General features: G+C 38.8%; 1 protein-coding gene and 1 pseudogene across 1 annotated transcript in view; one reads left to right on the top strand and one right to left on the bottom strand.

The window, feature by feature from the left end:
• UBR1 (ubiquitin protein ligase E3 component n-recognin 1) overlaps positions 1–8815 on the top strand; it is a 137461-nt gene extending 128646 nt beyond the window's left edge. The window contains exons 45-47 of the mRNA XM_065940397.1: positions 2566–2736; positions 4016–4117; positions 6168–8815. Of these exons, the coding sequence (XP_065796469.1) occupies positions 2566–2736; positions 4016–4117; positions 6168–6309 (415 nt within the window). The 3' untranslated portion in view covers positions 6310–8815. The remainder of the gene's footprint in view (positions 1–2565; positions 2737–4015; positions 4118–6167) is intronic.
• A 476-nt stretch (positions 8816–9291) lies between these two features.
• Positions 9292–17322, bottom strand: LOC136172614 (small ribosomal subunit protein eS6-like; annotated as a pseudogene).
• Between the last annotated feature and the right edge of the window lie 249 nt (positions 17323–17571).

The raw sequence follows: 17571 nt of genomic DNA, 5'->3' as shown, positions 1-17571 counted from the left end.
AAAGTTAATGGTAATTTTCATTTTGCAATTACCATCTTTAATATGACGCAAGTTATTTGACTGGCATAAGATGAAGAACAGCACTACCACCAGTGAAATGTCACTGAATGGAGAAATCAGATTGATATCTACTTTAGCCATTGGTCTGTAAATATTTCATATTGTCCATAGTGTGTCATCTTGAAAAGAATGAGGCAAAGTTACTATTGATGCAGTTATGTATCCTGATGCTCCAGTGGCATTACACACAACACCCATAGCAAATCAGACATGAAACTAGCAGTAACTTATAACTAAAAGGCAAGAATCTCAGTAGCCTGAAAATCAAAGCCTGTTCAAGACTCAGTTGATAATATACCATTAACAAAGCATCCTTTCCCCAAACTGCAGAAATTCCAAAGCTCAGTTGGGTGTTTTATAATATTCCCAAGCATTGTGCAACAACTAAACTTCTTAGTAAACCTAATTAGGTCTCTCACTAAACATAAATAACTCTCAAATTTAAGGATACCAATTAGTAATGCCAGATAACTGCCTCTATCTGTAAGGTGACTTATTAGTAGTCTTTAGTTATATGCTAAATAACCTGCTGTCACTTGAAGGAACCAAAGGGAGAGATTGCATTTGAAGGTCACCTTAAGGGCTTGAAGAGCCCTTCTTTGGCCTGCTCTGAGAATCACAGCCCTACAGGATGACTAACGAAATTGTCTTCCTTAGTTATAACCATTGCTTTGAGCCACAAAGCCAAGGGATATAACTGGCCCAGCAGGAGCTTGGGCAGCCCATTGCTCAGCCTCTATTCCCAGTTAGAATTTACTTCAATATCAGCTTCCTTGCTGCTTGTCTTATGCAGATTAAGGTCAGCCAACTAAAGAAGTGGTTGTGTCACTTACCTCTCAGCCCTTGAAAAATTAGCTGGATGATTTCCAAAATTGCATCCAGATCCAAATTCAGCGATTGTCCTAATCTTAGGGCTGCCTTGGTACCACAGAGGTCCAGTGAGTAGATGTTGGCTTCATTCAAGGGTGCCGTGCAGTTGGCTCTTAGGAAGATCTGAGAAGAATGTTAATCATTAATCCAAGTGAAAATTCTCCTGGGTGATATTAGATATTATTGGTTTCAAGTAAAAATGAAAATAAATATTCTGCTCTCTTCCAGTTTTATTTTTACTACCAGTTTTCATTAAAACTGAATCATTTCTAGGTAGAAGTGTGACTGCTCAGTGACTGTGTTTTAGGCGTCATCCCCATTTTCCTCTATAGGATGGAGTTCAGCCATTCTGTGCTAAATGTGAAAGAAAATGCTGGCTTTATCCATTAATAATAATTATACCTCTACAAATATCCACCCCTTCATCTTGTGATCCATACTAACATATCAATTTTATATGCGTTTTACTTATGGAATACTTGCTAGTGTTTCTGCTTCAGGTAATTCAACAAAAGTGGTACGAATGAAATGCTTTCTAATATGAATTCTCTGGTATTGAGTTAGTTTTGATGTTTGATTAAGCAGTTTTCTACAAAAAGAGCAACATACTGGAAGTGAAACTAATCCCTACATCTGTAGGAGACAGGAATGGAATACCTGTGCACAGAGTCCCTCTGCTCCTGGGTAGACAATGGTGGTTTTCTTATCTTGCCTAAGAAACTGGACTTCAGGGAATAAATTGTTAATACTCTAATAAAAATTTGTGTTGGTGCTCTTTATTCTAACCCAACTATGGGCATCACTAGATCTCCCCTGGGGTTGCATTTATTTTTTACTGTGCAAATTGATGTTCGCTTTATATCCATTATACAGCAGATAGGAATATAAGACACTCCCTTTCAGAGATAGCAATTATCACTTTAATATACAGTGATACACCCCTTAGCTGTCATTTATAGCAAAGATCTGGCATACCACTGTGTCAAATGGCCAAATCTCATAGTACTACTTACTTAGTTCAAGCAAGTCAGCTTTGTTACTTTTTCCTTCCTAAGACTTGACTGTGTTTCTTGGTTGGAAGGTGCCTCAACTCAAAGACTGCAGTATCCCCTTTTCAAGCCTAAAGATCTTAATACTCCAAAGAAGTGGGGGAAATGTGTTCAAACCCTTACTAAAAATTGTGGTTAAAACAACCGCCACAGTTATATACCTTCAAGGTCATATTGTGCCAACATTAGGGACACAAACTTGACTGAACCAATCCAGAGTGGGGAAGGTGGCTATAAATCAGTCATGTCCAATGAAAACTGAATTCTTTAAATGCATCTCAATCTCAAGGCATATTTAATTGCCAGACTCTATGGGAAATCACCAGCACCCTGCATATTCAAAAGGAAAGTTTCTTACTATGGATTAATCAGAAGACTTTTTGTTGTCCTAAGGAGAAATATTAAAGAAGAATCATCTAATTAAATGTTTCCTTGTCTTCTAGAGCTTGCTTCATGGCAAAGTTGCCAGTGCTGAAAACACTGCTAGTACATCTGAAACACTGCTAAATATTATATATCCACTGCTAACTGATTATCTTGCTTTTATTGTTTCTCCATCATATTAAATGCTTTCTTCCTTTTGAAGGTGCCCACGGTCTGCAGATGACGAGCGAAAGCACCCTGTCCTCTGTCTTTTCTGCGGAGCCATACTGTGTTCTCAGAACATTTGCTGCCAAGAAACCGTGAATGGGGAAGAGGTGGGAGCTTGCATTTTTCATGCACTTCACTGTGGTGCTGGAGTCTGCATTTTCCTAAAGTAAGTAGGATGCTTCATAATGAACTTAAGGAATTTGAGTCCAGTCTAGAGGCCATTATGGCAGGACAGTATGTTGATAGGATATGATCTGTCAGAAGTTAGAGCATAGACTTGTTATTCACATGCAATTGAAATAGTTTTTAAAATTAGTAGTTAAAAAATAGGAATCTATTCACATTTTTATTATTTGTAGAAAACCTTAATTATGAAACTTTATATTGATTATTCTGGTATTGTGTAAAACTCAGGTAGAGTGAAAGAGTTTAGAGTCTTAAAACTTAAATTTTCAAAGGACCTGTAAATTGTTACTTTATATTGTCCTTTGAACATTTTTATTTTCTTCACTTTCCTCTGTCAGTCAACCATTGTTTTCCCTGGTGTATTAGCAAGTGACTGAGAAGAGACAGTAATCGCTCATATCTATGAAAGAATAGCGCGAGTTCCTGAAAGAGAGAGAATTCAGAGTCAATGCGTGTGCTTTTTCTTTCCATTCTCTCCATGTAATATAGTTTCTGTTTACATAAACTCAAGCATCTCACACACTGGGGAATATATAATCACTGCTTCTCAGCATCTGTTGGAACAAGGGGAATAAGTGCATGGAAGCCAACTTCAAACATCTATTTTCTTTTAGTGAATCTACAACAAGTCACCTACTACCTATTCCAACCATTTATTTTATCCTTTCTCTCTAGAGAACTTACCCCTACACAAACATTATTTTTTATCTTTCCATTTGTCTGCTCTAAGAGTCCCAGGTATCTTCCAAGTTGCAGTGGTTCTTTATAATGTGTACTCTTAGAGGCTGACCCTAACCAGAAAAGGCATGCCACTTCCATAGATGACCTTCTTTCTGGCCCAGGGTTATCAGACTAGGAAATGTAGTTCTGTTCTTTGGTTAAGTTCCTTCCCCCACCTCTAGGTCATAGGTCAGGAAAGAGGGCGGAAACAACCCTAGCCACTATTTTCCAGGGTACCTATGGTTCAAACAGGACAGTCTCCTTCCTCTCTTCAGTATATTTAGTCAGTATTACTGGCTGACCCCATTTCCCTAAATCCATGGATCCTTTCCCATAGCATCAAAAAAATAGCAATGTTCATCTTCTTTTATTTAGACAAAACACAATTTAGTCTACTTGTCTATGTTTATATTATCTTTATACTGAATTCCTAACAAGACACCTGTGGCCATTTCTTTTCTCTAGATTAATTTGATGCAGTGCCTGTCATTTGCATACACGCACTTCCTAATATTCCTGTCATTTGTTTTGTCTTTCAGAATCAGAGAGTGTAGAGTGGTCCTGGTTGAAGGTAAAGCCAGAGGCTGTGCCTATCCAGCCCCTTATTTAGATGAATATGGAGAAACAGATCCTGGCCTAAAGTAAGTTTTTTTTTAAATTTTATTCACATTATTGTACATGGATGGTAGCAGGTCTTTAAACACAAAAGCTAATGTTACATATTGAGAGATATTTTAAATAGCTATAAGTTGAAAATATTAAATATGATGCTATCCTAAATGTAACAGATAATTTTCAACAACTTTGTGCTTCTCCAAAATTTGTGGGTAGGGTCTTCCCTGGCGGTCCAGTGGCTAAGACTCCCCACTTACACTACAGGGGACACAGGTTTGATCCCTGCTCGGGGAACTAAGATCCTGTATGCCACATGGAGGCCCCCAAAAAACACAGAAAACAAATTGAGGGTAATAACTTCTCCAAAATTTTTAGACTCAAGTCATCCTAAAATTTGAATCCTCTATTATTTTTAACCAGCCTTTCTTTATTACTTAAAAGGTTTAATTGATGTTGATATATAAAAGAAAAAAATCTGTGGTGTCCAGTGAGGGAGCTTGGTTTTAAATGGATATTCATTGTTTCCATTGCAATACTTTAAACTTTTTATTAGCCAGCTATGTCAGCCCCTTTGCTCCCAAGCATTAGCAAAAATACTTAGAACCCTGAAATTTTCTATATCCTTCACTGATGTTAACAACTGGAGTACCACCCATGGGTATGAGAAAAAAAGTACGTCTAGATAAAGGTTAGATTCCCTTACCATAAACTGTCTCTCTTTGTTTAACTGAAAGTTTGTTCTTTTGAAGTGTATTACTCAATATGAATTGGCTTATTAAATGAGGTTTGAAATTTCTTTGTCCATACAGGAAATTGTTTTTATTGTAACAGCTTTTTACCTGTATAGAGAAGGTCTTTGGATTCAGGAGAAAGAACACTGGGTGGTGAAAGTAGTTAATGATTGAAGATAAGTCTGAGTTGTTCCAGGAAGGTGTGAAGAAGCAGAATTTTTAACTTAGTTAGGTGCTATGAAAGTACTCAACCAGATGAGACATGTGAGTGCCTCAAGGCTGAGAATCTCACAGTTTTCCATCATTGGCAATAGCCAAACTTCGTTCATTTTGGATTAGTTGTTATACAGTGTTACAAACTGTGTGACCTTAGAATTGGTGTGGAGTACTTTTATTTAAATACTTGCAGTCACCAGCAAGTTTTTTGTGTCATACTGACAATAACAACCAAATACTTCTGAGGAACAGCATATAATTTGAGTGCTTAGTGTGACACCTCACACCTAATGTCTACCATTATAAGTTCAGAAATCAAAACTTAATAAACTTGGATAAGGCCAAAAAGCCATTAAAGACCCACTTAGGCTAGCAACTCAAAATTGAATAGAACTGCGTCAAGTTATAAACCTTTCTGGTGAGGTCCCATAATGCCCATGGTATGTGAAAGTGAAAGTGTTAGTCGCTCAGTAGTGTCCAACTCTTTGTAACCCAGTAAACTGTAGCCCGCCAGGCTCCTCTGTCCCTGGAATTTTCTAGGCAAGAATACTAGAGCGAGTAGCTATTCCCTTCTCCAGGGGATATCCCCAACCCAAGAACCGAACCCAAATCTCCTGCATTGCAGGCAGATTCTTTACCATCTAAGCCACCAGGGAAACCCAAATATATTTGGTCTTTCCTAGCACAATGCATATGTGCTCAGTCACGTTCAACTCTTTGTGACTCCGTGGACTGTAGCCCACCAGGCTCCTCTGTCCGTGGGATTCTTCACGCAAGAATACTGGACTGGGTTTCCGTTTTCTATTCCAGGGGATCTTCCTGACCCAGGGGTCAAACCTGAGTCTCCTGCATCTCCTGCATTGCAGACAGATTCTTTACCACTGAGTCACCTGGTATACTTGACCTATTTTTTGAATCAAGGAGTAGGTGTCTGCTTCATTAGCCAAGTGACTGATCCAGGTCATAGTGATCAGTGTTAAGGGGAAAATACACTTTTTAAAACCTTGTCCTGGTGATTCCACCCAGTTCCAAGAGTATCTCAAACTCAAATTATTCAGTATAATTTAAACAATAAAGATATGACAGTTACTTGATTGAAACTTACATGTCTTGTTATTTTCTCCTGAAGGAGGGGCAATCCCCTTCATTTATCTCGTGAGCGGTATCGGAAGCTACATTTGGTGTGGCAACAGCACTGCATCATAGAAGAGATTGCCAGGAGCCAGGAAACTAATCAGATGTTATTTGGATTCAACTGGCAGTTACTGTGAGCTCCAACTCTGCCTGGGAACAATCACGAATGAAGACAGGAATGAAGACTGATTCAAAATTATGGAGACCTTGCTGAAGGCTGGGGAAGGGTTGGAGGGTCTTTTGCTCCATGTCCAGATTCACATACGTCAATAAAATATTCCTTAATGGAGTATTTCTTTCAATTAGCAAACATATGCTTAAAACAGGGGAAAAAAACAAAACAAAACCATAGATTAATCTGTTTTATGTTCCGGAACACTAAAGAATTGCTTCTTCACCCCAAGTGTCTGATTCTGATAATAGTTCCAGAAAACTCATTTCCCTTCATCATCTGTCCCATTTCACTCCATCCATCTGAAAAGTGAAGTCACATCAAGCAGTTGGCCAGCATTCTTATATATTGTTTAACTCTTATATAATTTGGTATTTCCCACCCAAATTTGGTTTAGCTAATGGATCACTGGCAAGATTTTAATGATCTGTGATAGTCTTCCTTGCAGCTAAAGAGGAATTCAGAAACCATGTGGTATACTTCAGTTGAGAAAGTTTTCCAAAAAGTAAACATTTTATTAGTATTTCTCTCTTAAGGAAATGCCCCTCATGTTGCACTTACTGTTTCAGCCAGAAATTAAATTTCTGTATGGAGTTTCCATTTCTATGGCAAATTTCTGCTGGTATGAAAAGCTTTTTTCCCTTGAGGTCAAATTTTTGTAGACCTCAAGAAGAGTTAGGATAATGTATTCATTATTTATCTCTGATGTGACAAAGGCTGCAATCCTCACCTCTGATGGTGAGGATTAGCTTTGTTGGGTTTTGAAATTATGCTTTCCATTTTACAAAGGCAAGTTTCTAAAATGAGTTCACTTATCTCTTGATTGTGGCATCACTGTATTTAATAGAAACCTGTTACAGTTCTGTTTAAACTATCTATAGAATGAGGGTAAAAAAATTCCCCCAATGAGTGGAACATTGGATGTAAATTGGAACAATCAGATTTAAGCCTGTTCTGTAACCTTCTAATGTTTTTGTAAGACAGATCCTTCATTTGTTATCTGTGTGCAGACTTTTCATAAACTCTGGGTAGATGATGCATACAACCAACCAAAAAAGCCATGTGATCAGTGGTCTGTGTCCTGTTATATATAACATGCTGTGGTTGAGCCATCTTGTTTATAAATAACAGAGCTCTCCTGAAATCTGTGCATAGACTTCTTGGCTTTAACTTTTTATATCAAGAACTTGTAATATAAAACAGAAGGCAGAAGAGAAATTGAGATCTTATATTTTAGCTTCTGTTGTCTCTGGAATAAAGTTAGAAGTTTGAAAGATGCATTCAAAGACTATCTTATTTTGCCTTTGGTGACCATGGTCATATGTGTTTAAATGTTTTCCTACCTTCTTTTTGCTCAGCAAAAGCAAGCAAATAAAAATATATTTGCAAATTGATGATGCACATTTGGGGTTAGGTTTTTTGGTATCTGTATGTAACATAAGAAAGTCTGGATTTTTCAATAAGGGACTGGCATGAACAAGTATCAGAATCACAATCATGATTTTCTATTTGAATAATTATCGTTCAGAATATATCAGGAAATATTAATAGATACAACTCTAGTGAACAATTTATAACTAGTGATGGGTGAGGATTAGAAATTTCAGTATTCAATTTGTCAAATTTGCCAGTATGATTAAGTGATTACATTTCCCTTTATTTCTTATATAATTCTGTTGGAAGGATTGTCTGGAAAGGTTTGAGCCATTTGCCTGGGAAACAGAAGATGCTTACTTCTGCCCTAATCAGTTGGCCCCAGTTTAGCAAAGATAAATTGATTTTTCATTTCTAGCCTTTTCCTATCCACTTCATAAATCCTAGAGTTAGGCTCTCAAGCTGCCAGAGGGACTATCCTGCAGTGGCCAGTCAGGTCTTTACTGCCAAAGAACCCATTTCCTGTTGAGTTCCATTTCCTGAGGTTGACTCAGATTTCTGCACTGTGGATGAACTTATGTTTCTCAGTGCTGCCCCCAGCCCAGGGGATTTCTGATCATGTTCAAATATCCTCGTTGTTTGCCTTCATCATTGTAAACAATTTAAAAGCTTATGAAGTTTACTTTAAAATGAGCAAAAAGTCACTTTATTTTCTGTAGTGTAGTATGTGGAGGAACTGGTTCAACAGATTGGCTCCAAGACTGTTTTTCTAATGTTTGGTGAGGGGCTGGCAGGAATTTTAATGATGCAGTGAAGAAAGACATATATCTGTATAATTAATTTATTATGTTGGTGTATGGGCTGTGAGTTCACCCTTTAGTGGTCATTTGTCATTTCGTAACAACTATGCATTTTGGTTCACTGTGATGATGATCTATATTTAGTGACTGCAACATGTTTATACCACTGATTCAAATTCCATCCATGATGAAGTTATACAAATGATGCATATATTGATATCTTTTATTGCAAAATGTAAATTTAAAACTTGTATAATGTTCTGTGCTTTTTGAAATAAAATATCTTATATGTGTATATTTAAAAAGAAAGAAAGGGACTTCTCATGTTTGGGGATTTGGGTTTGAAGTATAAAAAAACTACACCTAGAATGGAGCCCTAGCTAAAAGTTATATTTGTCAGCGACAGACTCTTTAAAACAAATAGGATGGCGGAGGAGTAGGACGGGGAAACCACTTTCTCTCCTAGAAATTCATCAAAAGAATAACTGAACGCAGAGCAAACTTCACAAAACAACTTCTGATCGCTAGCTGAGGTCATCAGGCGCCCAGAAAAGCAGCCCATTGTCTTCGAAAGGAGGTAGGACAAAATATAAAAGATAAAAAGTGAGACAAAAGGGCTAAGGACGGTGATCCGTCCCGGGAAGGGTCTTAATAGAGGACGTTTCCAGACACCAGGGAACCCTCGCACTGGCGGGCCTGGGGGAAGTGTTTGAATCTCGGAGTTTGAATCTGACTGGGAGGGAAACAATAAATAAAACCCACAGATTACGAGGCTAAAAGCAACTCTCAGCAGAAAAGTACCCCAGACGCCCGCATCTGCCACCAGCAAGTGGGGGCAGAACGGAGAGGAGCTGCGGCATTGCTTGGGGTAGGGTCCGGGCCTGAGTGCCTTGAGGACAATCAGAAGGAGCTTTTGTGAGTTGCCAACTCGAACTGTGGGAGAGCAAAAGAGAGAGAGAAAATTAACCGGCCCGAACACACTGCCGGCCGTTCGCAGAACAAAGGGACGGAGAAAGTCCTGAGAAGAGCTCGCAGGCTGCGGACCAGCCCAGCCCCGACGGAGGCAGGGGGGAGGGAAGGGGGCAGGCTCGGCCCCAAGGACCGCATCCCCTACCACACTGCAAACATGCCTTCACCTTCTAATAAAAGTCCTCCCGAGATTCTGGATGATCGACATCCGCCGGGAGGGTCGCGGCTAGACACGTGCACGCGCCCGCACGGGCCGGGACTGGGGCTGGGGACGCGGAGGGCAGAAGGCGCAGGCACCCGACTAGCGCGGGCTGAAACTGAGGCTGGGATGCGCAGGGCAGAAGACGCGCCGCACCCGGGGAGAGGCACCCGTCAAGCGCCTGGCTGCCTGAGCCACTCGGGCGGCGTAGGGACAAAACGCAGGCGCAGCTTTGTGCTCCGCGCTTTTGTGGATCACCCGAGGGCTGGAACCACGCGCAGCGTGGGGCGCGCTCCATATAGAGCAGCCGGGAGCCTGAACAGTGCAGACAGAGAAAATAGCGCCAGCCCCTCCCCGCAGCGCGACGGAACTAGCTACCTGAATAAGAGTCCACCTACACCCGCCTGTGTCAGGGCTGAAATGAGGCCCTGAAGAGACTGGCTACAGAAGCCAAATAAACAAAGGGAACCGCTTCAGAAGGGACCGGTGCAACAGATTAAAATCCCTGAAGAAAACACCGACTACACCTGAAGGGCCTGTAGATATCGAGAAGTGTAAGCTGGAACGAGGAGCTATCTGAAACTGAACCAAACCCACACTGACCTCAACAGCCCCAGAGAAATTCCTAGATATATTTTTTCTTTTTTTTTTTAAGTAAGAAAAAAAAAAATTTTTTTTTCTTGTTTCTCTTTTATTTTCCTTTAAAATTCCCTATTACGCCCCCATTACTCCTTAACTTTCATTTTCATAGATTTTTACGATTTTTTTTTTAATTAGGTAAAGCAATTTTTTTTCTTTCTTTTTTTTCTTCTTTTTTTTTCTTTTCTTTTTTCTTCTTCTCTTCTATTTTCTATTTTTCTTTTTCTCTTATTTCCTTTAAAGTCCTCTAGTACTCCTCTTACTACTCCTTAATTTTCATTTTCAATACACTATAACCTTACAGAAAAGAAAAAGAAAAAGAAGAGAAGCCCTATTTTTAAACCGAACTTCATATATATTTCTAAAATTTTTTTGTGTGTGTTTTGGTTTTTGTTTTTAATATAGTATTTTTAAGAGTCTAACCTCTACTCTAGATTTTTAATTTTTGTTTTTCAGTATATGATATAAATTGTGAACATTTAAGAATCCAATATTCAGCTCCCATTTTTATTCAGGAGTGTGTTGATTATTCTCTCCCAATCTTGACTCTGTTTTCTACCTCAGAACACCTCTATTTCCTCCTTTCCCCTTCTCTTCCCAATCCAATTCTGTGAATCTTTGTGGGTGTCTGGGCTACGGAGAACACTCTGGGATCAGACAACTTCGTAGATCTGTCTCTCTCCTCTTGAGTCCCCCTTTTTCTCCTCCTGCTCATCTCTATCTCCCTCCTCCCTCTCCTCTTCTACAGGTAACTCCGAACCTCTCTAGGTGTCCCTAACGGGGGAGAAACTTTTCACCATTAACCTAGAAGTTTTATTATCAGCGCTGTATAGTTGGAGAAGTCCTGAGACTACAGGAAGAATAAAACTGAAATCCAGAGGCAGGACCAAAACCTGAGAACACCAGAAAACTCCTGACTACATGGATCTTTAAGTAATAAGTGACCGTCCAAAAGCCTCCATACCTACACTGAAACCAACCACCACCCAAGAGCCAATAAGTTTTAGAGCACGACATACCACGCAAATTCTCCAGCAACACAGGAACATAGCCCTGAACGTCAACATACAGACTGCCCAAGGTCACACCTAACACATAGACCCATCTAAAAACTCATTACTGGGCACTCCATTGCTCTCCAAAGAGAAGAAATCAAGATCCACGCACCAGAACACTGACGCAAGCTTCACTAACCAGGAAACCTTGACAACCCAATCGTCTAACCCCACCCACTGGGTAAAACCTACACAATAAAAAGAAACCACAGACCTCCAGAATACAGAAAGCCCACTTCAGACACAGCAATCTAAACAAGATGAAAAGGCAGAGAAATACCCAACAGGTAAAGGAACATGAAAAATGCCCACCAAGTCAAACAAAAGAGGAGGAGATAGGGAATCTACCTGAAAAAGAATTTAAAATAATGATAATAAAAATGATCCAAAATCTTGAAAGTAAAATGGAGTTACAGATAAATAGCCTGGAGACAAAGATTGAAAAGATGCAAGAAATGTTTAATAAAGACCTAGAAGAAATAAAAAAGAGCCAATTAAAAATGAATAATGCAATGAATGAGATCAAAAACACTCTGGAGGGAACCAAGAGTAGAATAACGGAGACAGAAGATAGGATAAGTGAGGTAGAAGATAAAATGGTAGAAATAAATGAAGCAGAGAGGAAAAAAGAAAAAAGGATCAAAAGAAATGAGGACAACCTCAGGGACCTCTGGAACAATGTGAAACGCCCCAACATTCGAATCATAGGAGTCCCAGAAGAAGAAGACAAAAAGAAAGGCCATGAGAAAATACTCGAGGAGATAATAGCTGAAAACTTCCCTAAAATGGGGAAGGAAATAGCCACCCAAGTCCAAGAAACGCAGAGAGTCCCAAACAGGATAAACCCAAGGCGAAACACACCAAGACACATATTAATCAAATTAACAAAGATCAAACACAAAGAACAAATACTAAAAGCAGCAAGGGAGAAACAACAAATAACACACAAAGGAATTCCTGTAAGGATAACAGCTGATCTATCAATAGAAACCCTCCAGGCCAGAAGGGAATGGCAGGACATACTGAAAGTAATGAAAGAGAATAACCTACAACCTAGATTACTGTACCCAGCAAGGATCTCATTCAGATATGAAGGAGAATTCAAAAGCTTTACAGACAAGCAAAAGCTGAGAGAATTCAGCACCACCAAACCAGCTCTTCAACAAATGCTAAAGGATCTTCTCTAGACAGGAAATGCAGAAAGGTTGTATAAACGTGAACCCAAAACAACAAAGTAAATGGCAATGGGACCACACCTATCAATAATTACCTTAAATGTAAATGGGTTGAATGCCCCAACCAAAAGACAAAGATTGGCTGAATGGATACAAAAACAAGACCCCTATATACGCTGTCTACAAGAGACCCACCTCAAAACAAGAGACACATACAGACTAAAAGTGAAGGGCTGGAAAAAAAATATTTCACGCAAACGGAGACCAAAAGAAAGCAGGAGTCGCAATACTCATATCAGATAAAATAGACTTTCAAATAAAGGATGTGAAAAGAGACAAAGAAGGACACTACATAGCGATCAAAGGATCAATCCAAGAAGAAGATATAACAATTATAAATATATATGCACCCAACATAGGAGCACCGCAATATGTACGGCAAACGCTAACGAGTGTGAAAGAGGAAATTAATAGTAACACAATAATAGTGGGAGACTTTAATACCCCACTCACAACTATGGATAGATCAACTAAACAGAAAATTAACAAGGAAACACAAACCTTAAATGACACAATGGACCAGCTAGACCTAATAGATATCTATAGGACATTTCACCCCAAAACAATCAACTTCACCTTTTTCTCAAGTGCACACGGAACCTTCTCCAGAATAGATCACATCCTGGGCCATAAATCTGGTCTTGGAAAATTCAAAAAAATTGAAATCATTCCATTCATCTTTTCTGACCACAGTGCAGTAAGATTAGATCTCAATTACAGGGAAAAAAATTTTTTTAATTCAAACATATGGAGGCTAAATAACACGCTTCTGAATAACCAACAAATCATAGAAGAAATCAAAAAAGAAATCAAAATATGTATAGAAATGAATGAAAATGAAAACATAACAACCCAAAACCTATGGGACACTGTAAAAGCAATGCTAAGGGGAAGGTTCATAGCATTACAAGCTTACATCAAGAAACAAGAAAAAAGCCAAATAAATAACCTAACTCTACACCTAAAGCAATTAGAGAAGGAAGAAATGAAGAACCCCAGGGTTAGCAGAAGGAAAGAAATCTTTAAAATTAGGGCAGAAATAAATGCAAAAGAAACTAAAGAGACCATAGCAAAAATCAACAAAGCTAAAAGCTGGTTTTTTGAAAAAATAAACAATTTTGACAAACCATTAGCAAGACTCATTAAGAAACAAAGAGAGAAGAACCAAATTAACAAAATTAGAAATGAAAATGGAGAGATCACAACAGACAACACTGAAATACAAAGGATCATAAGAGACTACTACCAGCAGCTCTATGCCAATAAAATGGACAACTTGGATGAAATGGACAAATTCTTAGAAAAGTATAACTTTCCAAAACTGAACCAGGAAGAAATAGAAGATCTTAACAGAACCATCACAAGCAAGGAAATCGAAACTGTAATCAAAAATCTTCCAGCAAACAAAAGCCCAGGACCAGATGGCTTCACAGCTGAATTCTACCAAAAATTTAGACAAGAGTTAACACCTATCTTACTCAAACTCTTCCAGAAAATTGCAGATGAAGGTAAACTTCCAAATTCAATCTATGAGGCCACCATCACCCTAATTCCAAAACCAGACAGAGATGCCACAAAAAGAAAACTACAGGCCAATATCACTGATGAACATAGATGCAAAAATCCTTAACAAAATTCTAGCAAACAGAATCCAACAACATATTAAAAAAATCATACACCATGACCAAGTGGGCTTTATCCCAGGAATGCAAGGATTCTTTAATATCTGCAAATCAATCAACGTAATACACCACATTAACAAATTGGAAGATAAAAACCATATGATTATCTCAATAGATGCAGAGAAAGCCTTTGACAAAATTCAACACTCATTTATGATTAAAACTCTCCAGAAAGCAGGATTAGAAGGAACATACCTCAACATAATAAAAGCTATATATGACAAACCCACAGCAAGCATCACCCTCAATGGTGAAAAATTGAAAGCATTTCCTCTGAAATCAGGAACAAGACAAGGATGCCCACTCTCACCACTACTATTCAACATAGTGTTGGAAGTTTTGGCCACAGCAATCAGAGCAGAAAAAGACGTAAAAGGAATCCAGATAGGAAAAGAAGAAGTGAAACTCTCGCTGTTTGCAGATGACATGATCCTCTACATAGAAAACCCTAAAGACTCTTCCAGAAAATTACTAGAGCTAATCAATGAATATAGTAAAGTTGCAGGATATAAAACTAACACACAGAAATCCCTTGCATTCCTATATACTAACAATGAAAAAACAGAGAAATTAAGGAAACAATACCATTCACCATTGCAACAAAAAGAATAAAATACTTAGGAGTATATCTACCTAAAGAAACAAAAGACCAATACATAGAAAATTATAAAACACTGATGAAAGAAACCAAAGAGGACACAAACAGATGGAGAAACATACCGTGTTCATGCATTGGAAGAATCAATATTGTCAAAATGGCTATTCTACCCAAAGCAATCTATAGATTCAGTGCAATCCCTATCAAGCTACCAACGGTATTTTTCACAGAACTAGAACAAATAATTTCACAATTTGTATGGAAATACAAAAAACCTCGAAGAGCCAAAGTAATCTTGAGAAAGAAGAATGGAACTGGAGGAATCAACCTGCCTGACTTCAGACTCTACTACAAAGCCACAGTCATCAAGACAGTATGGTACTGGCACAAAGACAGAAATATAGATCAATGGAACAGAATAGAAAGCCCAGAGATAAATCCACGAACCTATGGACACCTTATCTTTGACAAAGGAGGCAAGGATATACAATGGAAAAAAGACAATCTCTTTAACAAGTGGTACTGGGAAAACTGGTCAACCACTTGTAAAAGAATGAAACTAGAACACTTTCTAACACCATACACAAAAATAAACTCAAAATGGATTAAAGATCTAAATGTAAGACCAGAAACTATAAAACTCCTAGAGGAGAACATAGGCAAAACACTCTCCGACATAAATCACAGCAAGATCTTCTATGACCCACCTCCCAGAATATTGGAAATAAAAGCAAAAATAAACAAATGGGACCTAATGAAAATTAAAAGCTTTTGCACAACAAAGGAAACTATAAGTAAGGTGAAAAGACAGCCCTCAGATTGGGAGAAAATAATAGCAAATGAGGAAACAGACAAAGGATTAATCTCAAAAATATACAAGCAACTCCTGAAGCTCAATTCCAGAAAAATAAATGACCCAATCAAAAAATGGGCCAAAGAACTAAACAGATATTTCTCCAAAGAAGACATACAGATGGCTAACAAACACATGAAAAGATGCTAAACATCACTCATTATCAGAGAAATGCAAATCAAAACCACAATGAGGTACCATTACACGCCAGTCAGGATGGCTGCTATCCAAAAGTCTACAAGCAATAAATGCTGGAGAGGGTGTGGAGAAAAGGGAACCCTCTTACACTGTTGGTGGGAATGCAAACTAGTACAGCCACTATGGAAAACAGTGTGGAGATTTCTTTAAAAACTGGAAATAGAACTGCCATATGACCCAGCAATCCCACTTCTGGGCATACACACTGAGGAATCCAGATCTGAAAGAGACACGTGCACCCCAATGTTCATCGCAGCACTGTTTATAATAGCCAGGATATGGAAGCAACCTAAATGCCCATCAGCAGATGAATGGATAAGGAAGCTGTGGTACATATACACCATGGAATATTACTCAGCCGTTAAAAAGAATTCATTTGAATCAGTTCTAATGAGATGGATGAAACTGGAGCCCATTATACAGAGTGAAGTAAGCCAGAAGGATAAAGAACATTACAGCATACTAACACATATATATGGAATTTAGAAAGATGGTAACGATGGCCCTATATGCAAAACAGAAAAAGAGACACAGAAGTACAGAACAGACTTTTGAACTCTGTGGGAGAAGGTGAGGGTGGGATCTTTCAAAAGAACAACATGTATATTATCTATGGTGAAACAGATCACCAGCCCAGGTGGGATGCATGAGTCAAGTGCTCGGGCCTGGTGGGCTGGGAAGACCCAGAGGAATCGGGTGGAGAGGGAGGTGGCAGGGGGGATCAGGATGGAGAATATGTGTAACTCTATGGCTGATTCATATCAATGTATGACAAAACCCACTGAAAAATTTAAAAAAATAAAAAATAAATAAAACAAATAGGCATTTTGTGTAATGGTCTCCAAACTTTTTGACCATATACTCTATCAGTAAATAATTTTACCTTCTTTGTTTAGGGGCTTTCTCAACACATAGTGGCAGACATCATCTTTGGAGAGACTGAAGAGTTTGCAGGTTCCACTAGCTTCTTTGGCCCCAGGCAGTGAGGCACAGTAATATCAGTGAGTCCAGGAATATCCTCGTCCGTTTTTTCACGATGACCAGATGGAGAACACTCAGATTGACTTCCACAATGCAACTTCATACAGATTTGTGCTTGCTTTCTCGAGTCCTCTTTGGTCTGTAATAGGAATGTCCCTAACCCAGTAGCAGGTGGACTCAGCCATGGGTCAAGACACCCTGCTTCATGGAGAAACCCTGTTTGTCATTCCTACCACTGGTTCGGCCCATGTATAACCCTTCCATTCTTCACCCAGAGTGTCAGCAGCAACTTCTGTGGCGACATGCTTCTCATAAGAGGTACAAAGTTTTCATTCATCATCCATTTCAATGAGTTTCTGGCAGCCAGTGGCTGGGAAAGAGACGTTCAGCTTCATTCTGAAGCAGCTGACTGCCTCCAAGTCACTAAGACAAAGAGCTCACCTATTTTTTTAAAAATTAGTTGAGCTAACAGTGTCAGATGAACATTAAGGAGATGAACCTAATTTTAAAATGGGCAAAAGATTTGAATAGATTTTTCTCCCCAAAGAAGATGTACATGTAAATTGCCAATAAGTACATGAAAAAAGGTGCATTAGTCATTAGGGAAATGCAAATCAAAACCACAATGAGGTACTGCTACATAC

The sequence above is a fragment of the Muntiacus reevesi genome, chromosome 7 (genome assembly GCF_963930625.1).
Source record: "Muntiacus reevesi chromosome 7, mMunRee1.1, whole genome shotgun sequence".
Classification (NCBI taxonomy): Eukaryota; Metazoa; Chordata; class Mammalia; order Artiodactyla; family Cervidae; genus Muntiacus; species Muntiacus reevesi.
Note: the sequence above shows the minus strand (reverse complement) of the source record. Positions and strands in the feature narration are given on the sequence as shown.